The sequence below is a fragment of the Lemur catta genome, chromosome 4 (genome assembly GCF_020740605.2).
Source record: "Lemur catta isolate mLemCat1 chromosome 4, mLemCat1.pri, whole genome shotgun sequence".
Lineage (NCBI taxonomy): Eukaryota > Metazoa > Chordata > Mammalia > Primates > Lemuridae > Lemur > Lemur catta.
The window spans coordinates 74,488,942-74,512,276 of record NC_059131.1 but is presented as its reverse complement, the minus strand read 5'-3'; the positions used below and the strand labels follow the sequence as shown (position 1 = coordinate 74,512,276).

The 23,335-nt window shown below is 47.2% G+C and overlaps 1 protein-coding gene across 3 annotated transcripts in view; it reads left to right on the top strand.

The window, feature by feature from the left end:
- Positions 1 to 23,335, top strand: part of NPAS2 (neuronal PAS domain protein 2) — a 143,005-nt gene that overhangs the window by 91,624 nt on the left and 28,046 nt on the right. For all 3 annotated transcript variants that reach the window (XM_045550257.1, XM_045550256.1, XM_045550254.1), the window contains 4 exons: positions 7,368 to 7,488; positions 8,487 to 8,600; positions 22,219 to 22,337; positions 23,033 to 23,115. In XM_045550257.1, coding sequence (XP_045406213.1) covers positions 7,368 to 7,488; positions 8,487 to 8,600; positions 22,219 to 22,337; positions 23,033 to 23,115 — 437 coding nt within the window. The remainder of the gene's footprint in view (positions 1 to 7,367; positions 7,489 to 8,486; positions 8,601 to 22,218; positions 22,338 to 23,032; positions 23,116 to 23,335) is intronic.

Here is a 23,335-nt window from a genome sequence, read left to right as displayed (position 1 = left end):
GGAGGCGCACACGTCTTTTGCTTCCACTTTACCGCAGGAAAGCCCAGGGGTCCAGCCAGTGGGAGACAGAGCAGGGCTTAACCCAGGCTCAGCTGGCTGCAGAACCCAGCCTGGTCACCACGCCGCTCTGCTGCCTTTCTGGTGCCAGGGATTTGGGTCATCATTTAGGAATTCTGCTTTTGCTCTAGTTTACTTGGATTCGTACTTATTCCTCGCAGGAGCCCAGGTTTTGTCCACAGATGACGCAGCATTTCAAAAAGCCCCCGTGAGGCTGTCTTTCCATCAGGGTTTGTAATTTTGTTAAGAGATTTCCTCTGTTAAACTATGAGCCACTGACACTTAGTGGACACTTGCTATGTCCTAGGCACCATTCAGAGTTGCTTACGTGTGAGGGCTATATCACGTTTGCTCTCCTTTCCTTATCAAGGCCACGAAGTACCTTGAACTAGGTACCCCGGTTCACAGGTGGCAAAACCAAGGCACAGAGGAGGGTCCACAGCCAGCCAGTGCAGAGCTGGGATTGGCACTCAGGCACTGTGGTTCCAGAGCTTGGTGCTTTATCTCTACTGAGGATTCTGTACAGGACAAAGTGCAGGTGAATGTTCTCAGGGTGTGGCGGTCAGGAAGGGAGAGAATGAGGAACTGAAAGGCAGTGCTCAGGCTTCATGGAAGACGTGGCCGCTGAGGGGAGGCACAGCCAGCCAGGACACAGGGGACAGGAGGCCCCTGCTGGTGTCAAACCTAGCACAGGCTGGCATGCCAGGGGTCCGGTCCCTTGGTCCCTTGTGTGGCTGGGGATTGGAGGCCCATGGGTGAGGGGAGGATGAGAGCAGCCAGAATTCCTTCCCACTCCTCAGACTGTTGGGCTTAGAGTCTCTCTCTGTTTCCTTCACACTACCAGCATCTCAGACGTGACAGAAGCTCGCGTGATAGATTTTTGTACAGCAATTTCCTGATGAAACATCCTAGAACTTTCTTTACCAGTTTGGCAGAGAAAAGAGAGAAGAAAATAGCTCAAAACAGAAAGTGATTTTAAGATAAAGTCAAGACTTTTCAGTTAGTGGTGACACCAGCACATTTTGACCTTCCTCGGCGTCTAGAAAGAACACAGGCAGTCAAAGAAGACACGTGAGCAAGGTGGGAAAGCCAAGGGCCAGCGGGAGCTTCTGGAATAAAATCCCTTCAGGAGAGACCCAAGGGGAGTGAGTCTCGCTATGGAAAGAATTGGGAAGGAGTGTATGGCTAAGCAGAGCCGAATGAGAGACCAAAGTAGGCATAATCTGTGTTTCCTGTTTGGACTTTGGTTTGGTTTTGTTAAGGTTACCTTCCTGGATTAATTTTCTGATTTATTGATAAATGCAATATTTGCCCAGTGAGCTGGACCCTGATAAGCTCTGAAGGCAGACATCGTATCCCAGCCCTGAGCATGGCACCATGTGCCTAAATGTTCACTGAACGAGGGACTGACTTCATAAACGGGGCTGCTATATTGAGAGCAACTGCAAACAGCTTGGCAGGGGTGGGGAGTGCCTCAGAAGGAGAAATATGGGCATGGATAGCCCAACTTCCCCAAAAGAAAATGATCTAAGGCACAAGCATTCATAAAATTGGAAAAGTCTGTAGGCAAAAAAAAAAATCCATTTTATGCTGGTTCTCCAGGTAAAAGCTCCAGTAAGAAGAAAGTATAAAATCAGGGTGGAATGTAGGGTCCAGTTCCCAAGGCAGGGGGCACAGCAGAGAGAACAGGTCACAGAAAAGACAAGACTGAGCCCCCGTCTTATGTCACCATAAAACGTGGCAGCAAGGCCAAGGCCCTGAGACATACTTTTCAGGACACATCCACCCTTCCCTCACCTGCTGAAACAGCCCACTTGATCCAGGTCATTTTGTCAGAGGAGGCCCTGGGTCAGGGCAGGGCCCCGGCAGGTGTGGCTGTAGCTTGGAGTTTTTATATACAGATGTGTATGTAAAACATACGTTCAGTATTTAAGGATGGAGCATGAACACACGTGTAGCCGTCACTGAGGATAAGAAGTAGCCCGTGACCGGGACCACAGGAGCTCCCGTCCACGCCTGTCTCTGCACGCCCCCACCGTCCACCTAGAGACAACCATTTTCCTGACTTTTAAGATCACAGTTTGTTTGTTTTCCCTTGGAGTTTTACCAACTTTGAATTCACCAGTAAACTACAATTTCGTGTCACCTTCTGTTTAACTTTATGGAAATGGAATCATAGAAAATGGACTCTTGTGACTTCTCCTTTTGTTCAGCATTGTGTGTGAAAGCATCCACCTCACACTGTCAGGTGTCAGGTGTTGCTGCCATGGGCTCATTGTCACTGCCAGGTGGTATCTGTTGTAGGAATGTGCTGTAATTCCTGCATCCATCCCGGTTTGGAGCTCTTGGGAAGTGCCTCTGTGAACATCCCACAGTGTTCCTGATGAACGGAGAACTGAGTCAATTGCTGGGTTAGGGAGAGGGTACACCTCGCCTTGACTAGATGCCACTAGACTGCTCCCACGGTGCTGGTACCCATTTGCCCTCCACCAGCAGAGTGGAGAGTTCCAGGGGGCTGTGTCATCAGAACTTGCTATTGTCAGACTCCTGGTTTCTGTCAGTGTGGCGTGTGAAGGTGCCTCATGGAGTTCAAATTTGCTTTTCTCTCGGTGACTCATGATACCAAGTGTCTGTTCATATGTTTGTCAGCCATTTGGATCTCCTCTTTTGGGAAGTGCCTGTTGAGGTATGTTGACACCCTCCTATGGGATTGTCTGGGATTTTTTCTTGTGACGATTAGTAGGCATTCTTTCCGTGAGCCGGACACTAGTTGTCTGTCAGGTATGGTTTTAATTGCTTCTTATTCACCCCACCCTAGGGTAGTGGGGATGTCCAAACACCCAGCACCCTGCACTGGACAGATGAGATCAACAGCAGTTTATTAGTCACATACACTCGCAGCCCAGGCGGGAGGATGCTGCACACCACACGGGGCCGCACAGGGCTGCCCTTGGGAACGGAGTAAACCACGGGCTATGGGGGGCAGGCTCAGTAGTGTCAGAGGGTGGGGAGCATGGGATGGGCTTGCTGGAATAATTCCACAGGCAGAAACTCGCTCCTCGGAAGTGAGTGGGAACTGTGGCTGGTACCCCGATAAGGAGGGTTGCTTGGCTGGGGGACTTATCCACAGGGCTGTCTGGGGAGGGAACTTGCAGCCAGGCCTTTCGAGGCCCTCCTGATTTTACCAGATGCCACCCAAGCAGCACATAACTTAGAACCTTAACGTTAGGCCTTTTACCACAGGTAAACGTGTTGCAAATATCTTCCCTCACTTTGTGCCTTGCTTTTCCCCTCCCCTTAGGGCATGTTGATGAACAGAGAGATTCTTTCTTTATAGTTGGCACTTTTTATATCTTAATTAATTCTTCACTATTCCAAAGTCAAAGCCGTTCTCTATACTGCCTTCTGAATGCTTTGCTGTGTGGCCGTCAGTTTGATTTGAATCTAAGCAGAATCTGCCTGGTGCTTTAGGGAGACCAAGGCCCTGATGACCTTCCTCAGCCCATTCTTTTCTCTCCTTAAGGTAAGGCTTCTCCAGGGCTCTGTCCACTGCCCCTTCTAGCTGGGGCCACACAGATCTCCAGGCAGGTGTGCCGGGACATCCTGGGCCTGAGGGTCCACCCAGCCCACTTCCAGCCCAGCCAGCTGGGCATGTGCCTTTAGTCCAGGCTCACTTAGCTTCGCTGGGTACAGTTGAACGAGTGCCACTGGTTCTGGGGAGGGAGGAAAATGCCTTTCCATGTCCCATGGCAGTTTCAGATGATCCCCAGTGTCTAGGCTCCTCAGGGGAAACGTGGGGAGGTGCAATTTGGAATCGAGGAGAGGCATTTGCAGTGATGCTCAGAACGGGGCCAGTGCCCTGAGAAAGCAGCCGAGACCCCAAGTTGGGGAGAGAGAACCTCCCACCTCCGACAGGTGAGTGATGTTCCTGGTGATGTGACTCAGCTGTGAAGATGGCCACAGATGGCAGGGTCCCTCCCTTGTCTCTGTAATTGCTGTTATTTTAATAAACAGAGCTCAGCTCATTCAAGGGACAGCTCAACTGCAGATGTACTCTTCTCTCCCATAAGCATAAGAGTTTAAATTTTCAAATTATTAGAGCTTGTATGGGTTTCCAACACATGGAAACAGCGTAACAGTAATGTAACAGTGCACACCTACAAGAGCCCAGGGCAGTCTTGATCCCCCTCATGCACTAACTCATCATCCTCACAACTTCCCATGTATCGTACCTACCTCTCCCCACCTCCGGCCAGCGCCCTTCTTTATTCTCTGCAGAGCCTGCAGCTGGAGGTGCCCCCGCAGTCCCAAGGCTCTCCCACGCCAGCGACCAGGCCAGGCGGCCGCCCAGCCATGCCCTCCGCCACACCCACCACGGGGGAGGTGGCTTCACACAGAGCTCTCCAAGAAAACACACAGAGTGACTTAAGTTATCATTTTCAAGGATCTGAAATATCTTTAAGAAGAAAGAGTACTGTCATCTGTGAGCATTAGTCATCTTCTTAAAAAACTAGAGGGAATGGGCTTAAAATAAAATCAAGAACATCAGAAGAAACTTGGAGAAATCCGGCATGAGAAATGCTCACATAGGCTGGTGAGGGTGTTGGTTGAGTTTTCGTCCAGAAAGATAAAGACTGGTGCATCCAAGCCAGGGCCCGGGAGCCCTGCTGAGCCCTTCCTTCCTCTCCTCCTGGCCTGCATTCGGCCACCAAGCTGCGTCCAGCATCCTCAGCCCCGAGCGTGCTGACTGCAGGAGGGGAGGGCGCCGCCGGCTCTGCTGTGCTGCTTCCCGGCATGTCACAGCAGCCAGCACGTAGTGGCCCTCGCTGAGTGTTGGGCCACGTTGTTGAGGAATTGCTCTGGGCTCTGTCTGCCCCTCTCTCTCCCTGTCCCCTGTCTCAGGAAGGTTGTCAGGGCTTGGTCTCCCTAAAGGACCAGAGACTCTCCAGCTCTAGCATGGCTTCTGTGCTCCCCCTTCAGACCACAGCAGGGGCTCTTTAGGATACAGGCACAGCCCTGCCCCTCCCTTTCTCAAGGACCCTGGGGGCTCCTCCACGTGCACAGGATGCAGTGCTACCTCCTTTGGGGTCTTTGTGATCTGGACCCTACGTCCCTTTGCAGCCTCCTCTCCCAGGACCTCTCGCCCTCCCGGTCCCTGCCTGCAGGGCTGCCACGGCCCCACCTGCTTGCCTTCGTGTGTGCTGTGTCCTGCCTGGAGCGCCCACCCATGCTGACTGCCCAGCACACACCACCTTGTCCCCAGACTCCTCCTCTAGGTTTCCTCCCTCTGGGAACCATTCCCTGGGAGACCCCCCTACTCCATTGTTTTGGAGTCAGCACACCGCCTCAGTGTTCTCTGGGCAGCTGTGTTAGCTTCTCTCATAGTGCTGGCCGCACCATTCTGGATGTCAGGGGTACCATGATCAAGGCAGTCCCCCTGGAGCCATCCCCCTGTGGCCGACCCCTGCTCTCCTGCAGCCCCTGTTGCAGCAGGGGAGGCAGAGTGCACAAGTCAGCACATAAGTGAGCGGGAAAGCTACATTGCTGTGGTGTTGTTGCCTTTGTAGTCATTCTGTAAATGGTCGTCCAATTCCTCATCACACCTAGCATTGATTGACTGCCTGCCATGTGCTGTGTCGTCAGCTGTGTGGGTAATGGGCTCCTTTAACCTCACAACTTCCTCACTGGGCAGTTGAGGAAACCGCAGCTTGGAGGGGGTGGAGCCTGCTGTCCACCTAGGCCCTGGGTTCACCCGCCTGTCCTCGAGGCCACATGCTGATGGCCCAGCAGGGGGACCATTAAATCAGCAGTCGGGGAGGAGTGTTGCTTTCCCAGAGGAATCGACTGCAGAGCAGAGACCTGAAGGAAGCACAGGGGTTAGTTAGTTGAACACGAGGGCAGGGTGCAGAATATTCCAGCCTGACAGAGCAGCCCAGGTGAAGGCCCACAGGGAGGAGCAAACCTGGCAAACTGAGAAAAGAAAGTTCGCAACGGTTACAGAAGTGCTGGGAGCAGAGGGGAGGTGGGGGCCAGGTGTGTAGAGGCTTTCAAGTGTGTTGAGAAGTTTAGGCGTTGTCCTCCGAGCAGCCAGAGCCAAGGGACAGGTGTGAGCAAGGTGTGACTTGATCTGATATGAGGCTCCAACTGGCTGCTCATAGAGAACAAATGGCACAGGGACCCAGTTTGGCCAAACCATTCCCCAGGCGAGAGAGGCTGGTGCCCTAGACCAGGGTAGAAGCCGGAGAAGTGGCAGGGAATGGAGTGCAGAGAGTCTGAGAGGGGAGAGACGGGCAGCACTTGGACATTGGGTGTGGAGGGAGGTGAGGGGCCAAGATGCCGCCTGTGTCTGTTGTAGACAGGTGACCCGTTGGCGATACCGTCTATGGAGGTGAGAACACAAGGGCTGGAGCTGGGATAGAACGGTGACCTTCGGGGCATGTGTGTGCATCTGTGCTCCCCAGGGGGCATCTGAGTGGCAATTGGAAGGTTGAGTCTGGAGAGAGAGTTGGCTGGATGTGCAAACTGAAGAGTGTGTACAGATAGTGTTCCAAGCTGTGGGGGTGGGTGAGTTTATTGAGGGAAACTGGGGAAGAGAGAGGACTGTCTCCTCTCTCCACTGTGAATATGGTAGCCACTAGCCACAGGTAGCTATTTAAATTTCAATTAAAATTAAATTAAAAATTCAGTTCCTCATTCCCATTAGCCACATTTGAAGTGCTCAGTTGCCACGTGGCCAGTGGCTCCTGTGATGGACAGTGCGGATTCCAGGCCATTTCTGTCATCACGGCCAGTTTGATTGGGCAGTGCTCTGTCTCCACTCTACCTTAAGTTTATTTTGTATCCACAGTGCCCAGGTACTCAGAAAAAAAGTGCAACTCCATCAATTAGAGGCCTTTAAGAAGTGGACAGGCGGCCCTCTGCTGGCCTAACGGTCAGGAAGGGACCCAGGCACTCTTTAGGGCCATGTGAGTGAGTGGGTGGCCTCGCGCTGGGGCTGCCCGGGGCACACGCGCCCCGGCCAGAGTGCAGGACATTGGCATATTAGGTTCCTCAAGTGTTTGTCTGACTTAACTCTTAGCCCTTTCCTGGGCCCATGCACAAGAGCACATATGCCTCTGGGCAAGTAAAACCTTATAGATGACAGTTCAAGATTACAGAGTGACAAATTGAGAATCTCACAGAAAATCAGCTCAGAACTTCCTATGTCAGAAACCGGCTCTGAGTTGTCATGAACGTTCAGTTTTGGCTTTTGCATTTGTTTTTCCTCTTCGTTGAGGGTGTGTACCTTTGTTCTTTATTATCTTTTTCAGTCAGATGTCATGGATCAGAATTTGTTAAATTTCCTTCCAGAACAAGAACATTCAGAAGTTTATAAAATGCTTTCTTCCCACATGCTTGTGACGGATTCCCCCTCCCCTGAATACTTAAAATGTAAGTGCGACTTTACTGCAAGATGAGAGTTTTGCTTTTGAAAGGAGGTTAGAATGAATTAAGAAGGGAGAACTAATTTTAAGAATAATTTTCCTCATGACTCAGAACATTTCCAAGATCCTTAGAGGTATATTTTAAGTTTAAAGCTAAAACCAGAATTTGGAATATGTAAGACATTTAGCTTTTATGTGCAAAATTTAAAAGCACGGAGCTTGAGAATAATAATTTGTTTTACGTGTATGACAAGAGATTCCTTTTACATAAGAGCCTTTTAATAATAAATAGTGCAAAAATCAGTGAATGATCTGCTTATTTTGGAGGACACTATAATGCTAAATTTATATAGTATCAAAAAATTAACTGAATAATTAGGTCAAAAATCCAAGGTCTGTCCTCCTGACGCTATCATCTAGTTATTTATATACATTTGTATTTTTTATGGAATTTTAAATTTTTTAGCAAAATATTTGGCAACCTGGATAGAAGGCTGGCCTTGGTGCCCACTGAACCATGTGTCCCTTAATGAAGTGGCACATGCAACTGTATGAGGTCGCAAAGATGCTTGCGTTTGTTCAAGCCTTAGTCCATTTTCCGTGAATAATTTGTCCCATCATACATCTGATTTTACTTCAAAGCAAAGCAAAAAGATTAAATTAAAGGGAGCAGCGCTATACGGGCAGCTTTATTTTAATATACCATATGAAAACAACTGGAACTAATCAATGCCGACATCACCAACCACAGACATCTGTGAGCAAATTAAGACTAATTGGGTCCAAGTATGGAATGCAAAATATCTATGAACTACGGACAGAAAGCCCCGTGCTGCAAAGGTTATAAACCGGGTCTGAAAGTCAGTCATAATGAGAGAACCAGCCTGACCATGTGTAGACGAAATCCTGTAAGTAAGAGTGTTCACCAAGACGCTACTTGTTTAGTCTAGAGTCTGTGTCATGCTCATGTTCCCTCTCTCTTCTCTTCTTCCTTTAACGGCCCAGCTGACAACGATTTAGAATTTTATTGCCATCTTCTCAGAGGCAGCTTGAACCCAAAGGAATTTCCAACTTATGAATACATAAAATTCGTAGGAAATTTTCGCTGTTACAACAATGGTAAGTTTTAATTGTCGTATAATTGCGACAGTGTCTTTTATCATGCAAACGTGCACATGGGGGCATAAGAATCACCGGGGGAGGGGGGGGAGAATGAGAGCATGTTTGCATTTGGGTTTTCCTGTTCCCAAGATACATTTTTATGCTTGTCCGTGCTCTCTCCCATTTGAGAAGAACACACTCCCACACCTGTTTTTGCCAGTGCACACACACAGCCCCACTGAAATACATGTTATTCATTTATTTATCTTCAGGCTGATGAAATAATTCTGTACTGTGAGAAACAACTTACAATTAATAAGCAACAGGCTCAGCCTACACACTCCACCGAACAGGCCTTCATTGTTACTGGAAGATCCCTAACCTTACTTTCTGCATTTCTGTCCTCCTCTTTACGGCACTGCTGTGAGCCCAGTTTTAATAGATCTGGTTCATGGCTCTTCTGCTCACTGTGCCCTAATGCACAGTAAAGGGGCCATTCTACTGCAGAGCCAGCAGTCTGCATTGGATGAATTATCAAGCAGGATAAGCCAAGCGGTAAAGTCGTATTTTCTGAAATTACCCAGATACCAGATTGCCCAAACTCTGGCTGCAGAGACATCGACTCTGAACTAGACTTAAACACTCATTTTCACTTTTGACCCATGCAAAATGGGGATGCAGACCTGAGGCCAGAAATTCATTATGGGCCAAGCACGGGAGGCCTGCATTCGGTTTGGTGTGCTTCTCAAAACTCAACACCAAACAAATCACTTTGAAACAGCTAACATCTCATAAAGCAGCAGATGGGAAAAAATAGAAGAAAGTGTTGGCAGGGAATGGGGGAAAGGAGAGGAAAAGAGAAAAATACCAAAAGAAACAAAAACAGAAAGATGAGCTGCAGAAATGAGGGGGAGAGTCAGGGAGAAGATGATGACAGCACTGACTTCTGCCGCATTAGTTACTGTTGTTTAACTCTGGACCCTGGTGCATCTGTTACCCAGTCAGATTAGTCCCAGAGTTTCCTTAGAACCAGCCAGAGTAATGGCCCCAAGTTCTAATGCGTAGGCAAACCAGAATTTTCTGTTCAACCTCAGATCATCCTTTAGTTGTATGTAATTTACATAAATATATATGCTTGGTTTAAAAGGCTCCAGCTAGATGCTAAACAGCGTGATCCTACTGGAGTGATTTTTCAGATCCAGTGTCCAGGGCTCGTGCCTGGATGGTGGGCTCCGTGGCCGACTTGCAGGCCCTTCTGGGAACCAAGCCATCCAGAGCTTAAAGTGTCTGGGTGGTTAGAAGTGGTGGAAGGTCTACATTCCCAAGCGAGCCGCTAAATCTGAGCAAAGCAAGATGAAGCCAAGGCCTAACCATGCCTCCTCCTACTCATCTGAAAGGCTTGCCCAGACTTCATGAGATGAACCATGCAGAGAGGTGAATGGTGGCTCATTGGGCTACTCAATTAAGGAAACTGACCTAAGAGGCACCTCGTAGAAAACCCAACATCATGCCAACCCTGGTGCAGTGGCTCTTTGGGTGGGGCAAATTGTTAAAATGCACATTGTCGGGCCTTGCCCTAAAGATTCATGTTCAGGAGATCTCAGTGAGGGTGGGGCCCAGGAATGTGCAGCTGGAAAGGACTGTGGGGTTCTGGTTCCAGGGGCTCATGGACTTTAAGCAGCTTTGTCCTAATGTGATACCAAATACCATTCCATAGCGTTTTTAGTGACACCCCTTCCAGACAACCTCATCTAGTTATATAAGTAGTGATTTAAAATCTTAAAATGCATGTGCTGGTTTCTCAAAAAATAAAATAGGAAATTAAATAGGAAATGTCCAATTTTGAATCAAAAGTGTAGTTTATTTTATCTCAAACAAGAAGCAGTTAAATTAATCAAAGTATGTGCCTAAATTATTGACAGTTTTGCCATCTTAATGGTAGCTTGTTTATGCCAGCAGCAAAGAAGCTTGGAGGGTGAGTGGCAATGAAATTGTGAAAGGCATTTTCCACAGGTTGTTGAGAATTGAGTATTTTTCCTTGCATGAAGTGGTCCAAAGCCTGGAAGAAGTGGTAGTTGGCTGGTGCAAGGTCTGGTGAATACAGCGAATGACAGAGAGTTTCCAAGTCCAGCTGCTATAGTTTGAATAGTGTCAGCGTTGATTGTGCAACATGTGATTGAGCACTGTCTTGCAAGAGGATTGGCCTGTCCTATTGACCAATCTTGGTTGCTTAATCGTAAGCATCCTCACCATTTCATCCAGTTGGCTGCAGTAGACATCCGCTGTCATCCATTGCCCAGGTTTCATGGAGCTGTAGTGGATAACACCAGCGCTGGACCACCAAACAGACAACATTGGCTTTTTTTGATGAATATTCAGTTTTGGACTGTGTTTTGGCACTTCATCTTTATCCGGACCATTGTGCCGAACACTTGCAATTATCAAAAAGAATCTATTTTTCATCACATGTAACAATACCGTGTAGAAATGGTTTGCCTTTATGTCATGACAGCAAAGAAAGGCAAGCTTCCAGATGATTTCTCTTCTGCCTTTTGTTGAATTCATGCAGAACCCATCTATCCAGCTTCTTTACCTTGCCCATTGGTTTTAAACAGTCCAATATTATTGGAATAGTAACGTCAAACCTTGCTGCTAATTCATGCGTAGGTTGAGATGGATTCGCTTCCACTATAGCTTTCAGCTCATCATTATCCACCTTGGTCTCAGGTCACCCATGTGGCTTATTTTCAAGATTAAAATCATCAGAACAGAACTTCTCAAACCATTGACATACTGTACATTCACGAGCCACATCTTTCCCAAACACTTCATTGATATTTTGAGCTGTCTGTGCTGCATTGGTTCCACAAACTCATATTTGAAAATAGCATGAATTTTTTACTTATCCATGATTTTACAAAAATTGCTCTAAAAATTTTTTTGAAGAAAAATCACAAGCCAAAATATGCATTTGAAAGAATGAGGATGTACCTTCACAATAAAAATAAAACTTAGAAGTGTCAAAGTGAGGTGTCAGAGATATCAACTGTAAAACAGTAAGTACTTAAGGAAATCAGACATTTCATACTTAATAACTTAATGGCATGACCATATGATCCAGCAATTCCACCTCTGGGTATATACTCAAAAGAAGGAAAGCAGGGACTTCAACAGATATTTGTGCACCAATGTTCATAGCAACATTATTCACAATAGCCAAAAGGTGGAAGCAGCCCAGGTGCCCATGAGTGAGTGAGTGGATAAAGAAACTGTGGTATATACATGCATTGGAATATTACTCAGCCTTAAAAAGAAAGGAAGTTCTGACACATGCCACAACATGGAAGAACTTTGAGGACATTACACTAAGTGAAATAAGCCAGTCACAAAAGGACAAATATTGCATGATTCCACTTATATGTAGTACCCAGAGTAGTCAAATTCATAGAGACAGAAAGTAGAATGCTAGTTGCCAGGGGCTGGGGAGGGGGAAATAGGGAGTCGTTTAATGAGTATGGAGTTTCAGTTTTGCAAGATGGAAGGAGTCCTGGAGATGGATGGTGGTGATGGCTGCACAACGGTATGAATGTTCTCAACACCACTGAACTGTACACTTAAAAGGGATTAAGATGATAAACTTTGTTATATGTTTTACCACAATTTTCTTTAAATGCATGTGTTTTGGCCATAATGGCAGCTTCTGGGATAGCAACACATCGTAAGTGGCCATGTGCACAGAGGGCAAAGGGGAAAGACACTCTAATCCCCAGAGTGCCAAGACTGTAGGGATTATGGGATGCTGCTTCCGCATGTCCCCATGACAACAGTGCACACACTTAAAGGAACCGAGCTGTGATTGGCTGGTGCAGCAAGTGTGTCCTTTGTGAATTTACGTTTCCACAATTCTTGTTACGATGTTGCCAAATATCACTTTGAAGCATCCTGTCATTTATCACACCTTGAAGAGTTTCAAGGAAATAGGCAGGCGTCATTCTGAATACCTGGGATTTCTTTAACTAGCAAGGCTTTATTTTCACTTCAGGTTGAGATAGTGTTTGTTTGCCTGAAAGATTGTGTGGAAGCTATGTGTGAATTTTTTTTTTTTGAAGCTGTTACTGCTATAAACATACAGCATTGAAAGTAGAAAATTTAAAACCAAGAGTACAGAGTATCTCTCCAGAGCCTGTTGTATAGACCAAAGTTAGAGGGGCTTTCTTGAAGCAGGGGTCCCCAAATGTTACTGTAGAACACATGAAATATAATTCTACCTTGGATTAAAATAGACAGCAAAAAATGTCAGAGGCAAATTAATTTCTAAGATTAAACCCCATGAAATTGCCAACATTCAACCGCTTTTGACCTATAAGATACGTTTACTATAAGAAGTAATTCCTACTTGGGAGGCTGAGGCAAGAGAATTGCTTGAGCCAGGAGTTCGAGGCTGCAGTGAGCTATGATGACACCACTGCACTCTAGCCTGGGTGACAGAGCAAGACCCTGTCTCAAAAAAAAAAAAAAAGAAAGAAAGAATTCAAATGTGACGTCATGGAATTACTTGTCAATCAACACTGAGCAAGAAGATAATAAAAATAGTTTGCCTTAGGAGTGTTTTCTAAGTACCAGGCCCTGGACTCAGTCTCTGCATTGATCATCTCATTTAATCTTCACAACAGCCTGATGAAGTAGTGCCATTGGCATCATCCCATCTTTCCAGAGAGGAAACTGATACGTAAGAGGGTTGCATCTAACACGTACAGGTGGGAAGTGCAGGTCCACGTTCATACTCAGGCCCTCCGGCCGGGAACCCACACCCTCCACCCCGATGCCTTGCTGCCTCACACACATCTGTGTCGAACTGAAACCTGCAGACACAGAGCACAGGCCCACTCTTGCCTCCTGGCGTTCTGTTGGTACACGATGTCTGTATCCGGGCCGGTCAGATGCCCTGCACCACGTCCCAAGCTGTCTTAAGGGCACCTGAGATTTGTTTTAATCAAACATGGTGAAACACAGGCATGGAAATGACGATCGTGAAAGGACAGGTTTGTCCTCACAGATCCCTAGAAACAGGAGACACAGGAAACACCAGCGTCAGTCAGGAGACAGAGGAGGCAGGAGGAAAACATGGGCAAGGGAGGGTAGGCAGGCTTAGGACTGGCGAGTTTGAGTAAGTTCAGTGGACTCTGGGATGTAGGGGGTGCCCCCAGTTACCTGGTGCCTGCCCTGGGTTGATTAGGGCAGGGGACATCGACCCAAAGTGTGAGGGCCTGAAGGAGGAGGTGGCTGGGGTGGGGACTCCAGGTTGCTTGGTTTGCGAATGAAAGGTACGCCAGAGGTGAGCTGTCTGCCATCTCTAGGAATTGGCTAGCCCTGAGAGGGGCAGTCCAGGATCAGCAAGGCCTCAGATGTCAAAGCCTCAAATCCAAAAACTAGCAAATGTGGCTATTATACAAGCCACCCCATGCAACTTCCTTGAGTTCCCAGGCATGACACATGACACACATGAAAAAAGATGTAAAATATATAAGAGAAATGACCACTAATATCAGTTATATTTTAATGGAATACTTGGTCACACCTCAGAGAACTAAATAGGAAAGCCCACTTCGGTCCATTACCGTGAAAAGTCTTAACATTATTATTTGATGCCTGTCATATTTTATAAATAATGGAATAGAAAAGGCAGCAGCCCACCCATCTGTGGACTCACCGTACCTCTTCCTGGGCCTGGCACATAAATTAAGTGCTCAATAAAAGTAGGTTGACCTAAACTGACACTCAGAGACCTTGGCCCTGGCACACGCAGGTAGCAGACAGAGCGGGGCTCAGACCACAGACTGCGACTCACGGGGAAGCAATGCTCTTCCCTGGGAGCCGACAGGGCTCTCCTTGACTGACGCCAAAGTACACTCCAGGGATATAGTCGTGGCTTTCAGGAGGGCTCCAGCCACTTCTTTGGCCTTAAATCCAAAGAGATCAAATACAGGTTGGCACACGCTGGGTAACCTGGAAAATGTAACTCCTGGTGCCTTGGGAGTTGTCCACACTGGCGGCCTCTGAAGCACCAGCGTGTGGCCGGGGAAGTTCACCTGTGGCCTCTGTTCACTCCCCGATCTGTGCCCTGACCCTCTCTTGCCCTCTCCCCACCTCAGCTCCCTGGGTGCTTGGAGGCCAGTGGCCCCCTTCCCTGCCGTCCCTACACAAGCCCGTCACTCAGGCGGTGCCGCCACTGGCCCAGCCTATTCCTGACACTCTCTCTTCCCACCCTGGAGCTTATCTGATCCACAGATTTGGCCCAAGGCTGACAGGCGCTTTGCCACTACCCAGCACTCACACTGGCAGGAACCCCGGGGCCCCAACCAAAGGGAAACGTGTGGGCTCCAGGGCAGGGAAGAGAGGGTGAGACTGAGCCAGAGGGGGCTTCAGGTGACCCTGAAATCGTGTGAGTGGGGGTCCCCTCTGCTTTCCCACTCCCTCAAATAGCTGCTGGGATTGGTCAGGCTCTGTGACTAGATTTGCTGGGTCACCTGAACAAATCTGGTCCGAGTTCATAGGAATTTGGGGGGCGGGGAGGGGCGGAAGCACCTTTGCCCTCATGAAGGAGATGAGGTCACCATCTCTGATCACACATTTCCAGATCCGCCAGTGCATTATGCCCCTTCACCTCTGCCCCCCATTCACTTGGGCAGTGTGAACACAGCAACCGTTGCCCAAATCCTTGGGCCAAGTGGAATTTTCCCCTGCTTCAGTGTTTGTACATTTTGGTCACTCCTTAGGACTTGCCACAGATGTTCTGGGGGGACTTCACATCTTTAACCCAGATTTTTAATAACCGTGAAGAAATACATGTCAGGAAATGGGAGAAGAAAGTAGTCTTTTCTAGAAGTGTCTTGCTTGAGGACAGTTTCCCACCCAGTCTGTGCAAAGCTTCCCGGAGGAATCTGAGCTGGGATACGTAACCACACATCCCCTCCTCTGCCCGGGAAAAGCCGACTCTGGCCCTGGCCGGCAGGAGGGACAGTGTTTCGAGCAGCCCTTGTCTTCCTCTGTTCTGTACATCAACTATTTCCAGAATACAGTTGAAGTGAAGACTTAATTCAGGGCTATGTTTGTCCTGTAACAGATATTAAAAAAAAAAAAAAGAGAGAGAGATGCTTTCGGATGAACACGCCATCCCATCTTTTACTTCTCCAATTAAATAGAGGAGCCCCTGGGGCCTTTCTCAAACCCACGCAGCCCCTTAGCGGGAAGAAACCTGCTGGATGATTTCCAAAGGCGTGAACAGTCTTTGCCCTAAGGGGTCCTGATATGCGGGTGTCCGGTTCGGCAAGAGAACCTCGTGCCAGGAAGAAGGCGATCCTTCATCCGAGCCCTGGCTCCTCCTCCAGACTTGGATTTCCATGTGCATCTGAGTGAAATCCAGAAAGCAGGATTTCAAAAGTCGCTGGTGTGGTTCCAAATAGGTCACCCTCAGCAAACATTCCACTCTGGGCTTTCCAGAAACCACACACCAGAGTATAAAAGTTTCCCTGCCCTCATTTTACCTACTCCCCTCTAACCACACAACCAGATTTGAAACACTGGCTGGAGTGGAGGCTTTTCAGCTTACAACATTTGATTCTGTCTGTTCCGTGGGATTTCTGTAGGTTGCCTCATTTTATGGCTTTGTGTTGTTGGGGTTTTTCCCCCCTGAGCTTAATTAACTGAGATGTCTCAGTGAAGGGAGCCAAGCGCACGCACACCAGACCTCACACAGGACCCAGAGAGTAGGAAGCAGAACATCCCTTCTACCCAACAAAGAAGCACGACGTCCTTCCCCAGCGGGCATTGCTGCCAGATTAGATTGCAGAGGAGTTAAGATCACGGTAGAAAAACAAGTTGTTAGACTTAACTGTTCGATCCAACAATCCCACTACTGGGTATCTGCCCAGAGGAAAAGAATTCATTTCCTAAAAAAGACACCTGCATTGAAATGTTTATCACAGCACAGTTCACAATTGCAAAGATGTGGAATCAACCTAAGTGCCCATCAACTGATGAGTGGACAAAGAAAATATGGTGTATATATACGAGATGTGTCTGGAAAGAATGCATCCGTGTAATATGAAAAATAGAGACATTTATTGAAGAAGATACAAGAAACATTGTACATAGGACAATGACGCTTCAGTCCGCTTCAAAGTAGACACTTTGGGACCTCACACAGTTCTCCCAGCATCTCTTAACCTAACCTGTACACGTTCAGCACTCTTAGGCGTTCTGCTTGTTGCAGGCCTTCCAGCATGTGGATCACTTTCAACACATTCTCGACCATCTTTGAAGTGTTTGTGCCACATTTTTATTTGCACTGCACTCATTGCATCGTCCCCGAAAGCCTTCTGAATCATCCAAATAGTTTCCACGTAGCAATGTTCAAGCTTAACACAAAATTTGACGTAGATTCATTGCTCTACTCGCTCAGTCATTTTCAATGCCATGGCCACGCAGTACACATGCTCACTCAATGATCTAGCGCCCCACTGACTAGTACAGTAGAGTCAGCATTGTTCATGCCTGCGCGGTTACAGTCCACTCTCCTTGGCTGCCAAGTTACGCAAACCATTCTCGTTATGTTAACAATGGCTGGATACTTTCCAGACAGACCTCGTATGTACCATGGAGCACTACTCAGCCATAAAAAGGAATGAAATAATGTCTTTTGTAGCAAGCTGGATGGAACTGGACAGCATTGTCCTTGGTGAAGTATCTCAGTAATGGAAAACCAAATACCATATGTTCTCACTAATAAGTGGGAGCTAAACAATGGGTACACACGAGCACAAAGAGATATAAAGGACATCGGAAACCAAGAAGCAGGGAAGAGGGGTGGTGAGGGATTAAAAATGTACCTGTCAAATACATTGAACACTATTCTGGTGATGGGCACACCAAAAGCCCCGACTTAAGCATCATACAAGGTATCCATGGAATAAAAACATTTGTACCCCCTTAATATTTTGAAATTTTTTAAAAAATTGTTACCCAAGGGGATCATCCCACACAAACATCAAGGGCTTATACTAAAATGGAGCAATGGGGAATGGTCATACGTTTATCAACCACATCTTTCTGCTTGTTTTAGTCTGGGAGTGGGGAGAACATTTGTACAAGTTGTCCCATAATTGTGATAAAAATGTGCATGAGATATCCACTTGGAAGACAGGGATGAGGGCCTTCAGGAAGGTCACTCTCCTGAGCATACAAATAATTTGGCCCTGTCCACACCAGCCATATACTAGATATCTTCTCAGTGCCATTACACTCTTCTGGCCCCCAAACATATTCATTTTAATTAATGCATGTCAGGGGAAAGAAGAAATATTTGAGTAAGACATAATTTTCCTTGAGAGTAATTTTTCAATCCAGTGCATTACAAACCCCCCACTTTCTCTTGTGACTCTCACTTTCTCTCCAACATTGCTCTTTCCTGTGCAAAACGGCACTGGCAGAAAGGAAAGAAGCAGCAAGCAAGATAGGCAGTGTCCCAGGCCAAGAGATGGGCAAGATTATGGTGCTACTGCTCTGCTAAGAGCCTAGTCACCAGGATATTCAGAACACTTTGGCTCAAGCACACTGCAAGACTCTGAAAATACTGCTTAATTAGGGGAAGATGATTTCTCATGAATGTGTAGAAAATTATGTTCCCCTCAACATTCCAAAGCCATAGCCAAAACGTTCAGGACGTTTATCACAATGAGATTTAGGAACTTTATTTTTCCTGGAGAAAAATCCCGTCATCGATTGCTCCACGCCTTCCCAGACATCTATCAGCTTTGTTATTCATTTGTTGCAAGAAGTACCGAGAAAGCTATTTGTCACTTTCCTTGTGGACTATTAGTGTGTTTTCCTGCAGCCATTGCAACTAATTTACCATAAGCAGGTCATCTCCGATGGGAATATGTAATTGTTCTGACGGCTGGGCCGATAACTGAGTGGAACAGAGTCAATACGTCTCTCCCCACTTCTTTCTGTTCTTCTGCTCTTAAAGTAATGTTCACTATTAGCATCTCTACGTCTTCCTCACGCCGTCCTGGGCCCTTGTGAAGCAAGTTCTCCCTGACCTGAGATCTCACCGCCCCTGTGGTCATCTTCATCTCCTCATCAGACAGCCTTGGAAGCCAGCCGGGGATGCTTCCAAGCGAGACAGACATTAGTCATTCTGAGTGTCCACACAACCTCGGGAATCGCCTGGTTTTTGGAATCCCAAGAACGCCAGCACAAGGCAAAACTCGTCCGGGAACTCTGAAATGAGAGACTGTAATAAAAGATTCAGGACTTGATAACCTGTGACCGTTTTAATAGGAAGACCATAAAGAGACAGCCCTGCCCCGTATCTCTGCAAGCAGGAGCTGGCGATGGGCACTAGCGCTGTTTTCCGTCCCAGAGTGGTGATTGCTGTGTGCTCACTGGCAGCACTTTTCTTGCCCAGCCCCATGCTGGCCAGTGCGAATGCACCAGTAGGGCAGTGAGCTTGCCTGCATGCCAGTGGAGCCCAGAACCATGCGCTGCAGGCACCTCCCACAGCTGGCAGAGTAGACCGGCCACCAGCAGCACTACAGCGGGTCGCACTGCAGAGCAGAGAGAAAGCCATCTCTGGGTCCCGAGGCCTGTGCACTAGTTAGTGGCAAGGATGAGATGGTCTCTTCCAGACCTGGGCCTTAGGCTACGGTGTGGATGTGAGATGGAAAGTCGTGGTCTCAGGAGATTCATCCAATAAACACATGCTGATCACCTGCTGTGTGCAGGACACCTGCTCAGAGCATGAGACAGAGAACAGGACCCAGTTCCTGCCAGGGGAAAGCCTGTCTCTTTAGCTCTTGGCAAGAGTCAGGTCAATTTTGAGTAAAATGACTCTAGGGGAAAAACCGCAGCAAGAAAGAATCGCTTTTCTCCATATCATGAGTGGTCAGAGATCTGAGAAAACAGGGCTGCGCCTGCATGTAGTAGTTAATCCTTCTGAGAGGCTCAGGAAGCCAGTTGTAATTAGATATATTCTTTCTATTACTTAAATTGAAACAACTAATTGAATCCTTAATTAATGTCTTTAAACTACCTTGGGATGCAAAGTGCCGGAGAAGTTATTCTAAGTGCTAAATATGACTATGAAGTCCAAGGGAGCAGTTTGCTCCCACGTTGGCTCTAGAATATGCAAGAAGCCATGCTGCACATAAAAGTCACTGCAAGTGCAATTGGCAAAATGTTTAAAGTGTCTTCTTCCACTTGGTTTTCCCCCAAGGTTTCCTCCTTGGCCTCTATTAAAACGTTCATCCTTGATTCACTATCCATCACCCTGGTCAAGCCCTCAGTTAAGGTTTTTCATAGGAAAAGCTTATTGAGCACTGAAGTCACTCAGTTCTGGGCCCGTCTATAAAATATCTAGCTTATCACATGCAGGCTACAAGCAATTATGAAACTTCCCTTTTAGGGGTGCATTTTCTTCTTTAAAGCTTTAGAAGTTCTAAGAACGGATAAAGCTACACTGGAAGGAGCCAGGCCAACAGCAAGCTCTGCAGAGCACCCACTTACTGTCCACAGTCTGAGTCTCTGCAACCCTTGAAGTAGCAAGGGGCAGGTGATTCCCACCGCATGATCTTTTTCTGTCCCGTCCCCTCCTCACAGTGAATCGGGAGGAAGGCACTCACTAAGGGAGCACGTGAATTTAATAGCTGAAAGGATGGTTCAAATGAGGCGCATCATTCAGAGCTAGATTAAAGGGGCTTTCTCTTAAATTCCTGGGGAGTTCTCGGAAGTCTGCTTGGACGGTCTTGGTATTCTAAAAGAGTCAGGAGAATTTTATTAGGTCATTATCTGGCTGGGTAATGTCTCCCAGATTCAAGCAGAGAAAGTATTTCACATCTGGGAATTTTTTAAATGGTTTTTTTTTATTAGTATTACACAGATGTTCACATCTGCAGACCCTTCCCTCATGTGGAATTGTTTTTCTTCCCTTTGATAAGTTTCTTGGCTTACCCTACAGATTGATCTGCAAATAGTCTGAGCCAACTCGTGACAGATGTAAACTCTCCAGAGACCACTATTTTCCATTTTGCCCACTTTATATTCATGTTTGGAAACATTAGTATTTATGTGAATGAATTCAGAGAATATGTTTGGCAAAATGAATCTATTCATGTTAGTGGAGAGAGGACCACATGATAGAATCCCTTAGAAACCTATAAATATATAAAACAAAAAAAAATGACTGGAAAGCTAAAATCCAAAGAAAACCTTACAGATTTCATTTTATAATGCATTTGGTTTTCTGATGCTCTATATATTCTTAGTTAAATTGGAAAACATAAGGATGTTTAAGCTCAGAATGTGCAGGAAATAACCAACTCAATTTTAAAAGAAAAAGTAGTGTAGATTGTCTGCCATGGGGCTCCTCAACCCTGGCTGCACATTGGTAAACCTGCCAAGTTTTGGAAAGTGCTGATGCCCAGGCTTCACCCCCTGAGTTTCTGAATTAGCTGATCTGGGTGGGGCCGGCAGCGGGAATCCTTGTGTATCGCCCACTTTGAGAATTCTGTGCTTGGTAAGTTGGCCTTTCTCATACTTAGCAGGGTTCTTCCTCCCACTTAGCAAGCTCCACCTAAAAATAGCTGAATATTTCTCTGGCCTAAAAGGTCAGTCAGTTCTCACAGTCATCTGAAACCATGTCTGCAGCCTCGCAGGGAAGACTCTGCAGGTGCCACCAGAGGGGTGGCCCCGGCACCGTGGTGGGTGTGAACCTAGAACAGTCCCCCTCTTCCCTGTTAGGATTTGGAGCCCAAAGACCCTGGTGGCATTCCTGCTCGCATCCCTGCTCTGTTATTTCTACTCTGAGTGACCTTGGTGAATTACAGATTCTGGGCCTCAGTTTCCTCATCTGTAAAATGAGGGCAGTAGTGCCTTCCCAGACTGGTGAGAATACATAAGACAACACATGGGAACAGATTTGGCACCTGTGCAGGACTACGGAACTAGTGAGTTCTGTCGTGCACACTGTAAACCTCGGAGGATGGCCCTAGGTCCTGAGGCCGTCTCCTCAATGGTCCACACCCAGCCCCCACATCAGCCTGGGCTCCCAAGGGGGCCTTCCAGGGCAGAAGCCCTTGAATCCCAGGTGTGCCAAACCAGGGGCAGGGACGTGGGCATCAGTGTATGCCCTGGCCTTCCCTGGGACCATCCGTATCAGAAACACTGTCTGATTGTGAAATTCACCCTTAAAACACTGGCTGGAGTATCCGGACCCTTAATGCAGAACAAGGCTATCTTCTCATTTTGCAGCACAATGAGCTAAGGGCTAGAGGGTTGGTGGAAGTTACAGGCAGTGCAGTGTATCAGTTCCCTGCATAAACTCGAGTCCCAGCTCTGCCTCCAGCAAGCTATTTGGCTGTGTGCAAGTTACTTCACTCTGTGCCTCAGTTTCCTCATCTGTGCAATGGGGATAATAGTAGTACCTACCTCATCCGACTGTTGTAAGAAGGAAGTGAGTTAATATAGTATGCATAAAGCCCTGGGCGTGGTGCTTGGCTCACAGTAAGGTCCAGGTATGGGTTGGCTGCTGTCACCAGATGGGGCTAACCTGTGTGCCCTCTTCTCCCCCGCCCCTCAGTGCCTAGCCCCTCCTGTAACGGCTTTGACAACACCCTTTCAAGACCTTGCCGGGTGCCCCTAGCAAAGGAGGTCTGCTTCATCGCCACCGTGCGTCTGGCAACACCGCAGTTCTTAAAGGCAAGTACCTTTGATGAGAGACAGTTCCGTGCATGGAGCTATTATGATTGAGTCAGATTTTGTGATATGTAATTAATTGCCTTTATGGGAGAGGATAAAATTACAATGAAGTTGTCACTAGCTTTGAAAATCTATAATGTCTAGTGTCTGTGTTGGCACCCGTGCCCTCCCCCCTACCCGGTTTCCTGCAAAGCTATTTTGTTTGACGGCGGCATCAGTTGCTATTCAGCCCGTGGAGATGCTGTTTGATGACTCTGTAAATCTTCCTACCTCTCACGCCAACGTTAATACCACCCAGGGCAGGAAGGGGTGAGAACCGGTGTCAGAAAGTCAAGGGTTTGTCTGTATTTTCTCATCCGTGATTGCTTTAACATCTATGGCGTGAATGTTGAGTTAAATGAGTAATTCGAATTCAGATGAAAAGCCATTCTCCACATGTTTACCACACTTCGCCATAATGGGAAGGGCTGGTGTGACATTTTGGCTCCTAGGTATTTTTCCCCAGCTTGTGAAATAAATTTAGTATCAGCTAATCCCGAAATTAGCTACAGATGATGAGTTTCAGTCCAACATGACTTGGAGACTTGCTCGAAACAATTTTAACTTCTGTTACCCACCATGCGTTCCTTCTGAACAAACCTAGGGCGAGCATCTGGCACCCCGAGCAACATTTTTTTTTTCCCCTTCCAATACAGGAAATGTGCATAGTTGACGAACCTTTAGAGGAATTCACTTCAAGGCATAGCTTGGAATGGAAATTTTTATTTCTGGATCACAGGTTTGTGAAAAGAAAAACATATTTGGGTTGGGTCCTTCTCAAGCATTGTTTGAAGGAGCCAGGCTCTCCTTGGGAGAGAAAAGTCAGGCCCGGTCTGTAGAAGGAGAAGGATTCTCTGGCAGCGGGAAGGTCGTCCCCAGCCAAGGGGGAGGTGGTGTCCCTTTGACTGCACTTGCCCTGTGTGTGAGTATGTTCTGTGCGTGGGTCAGATGCCTTAGTC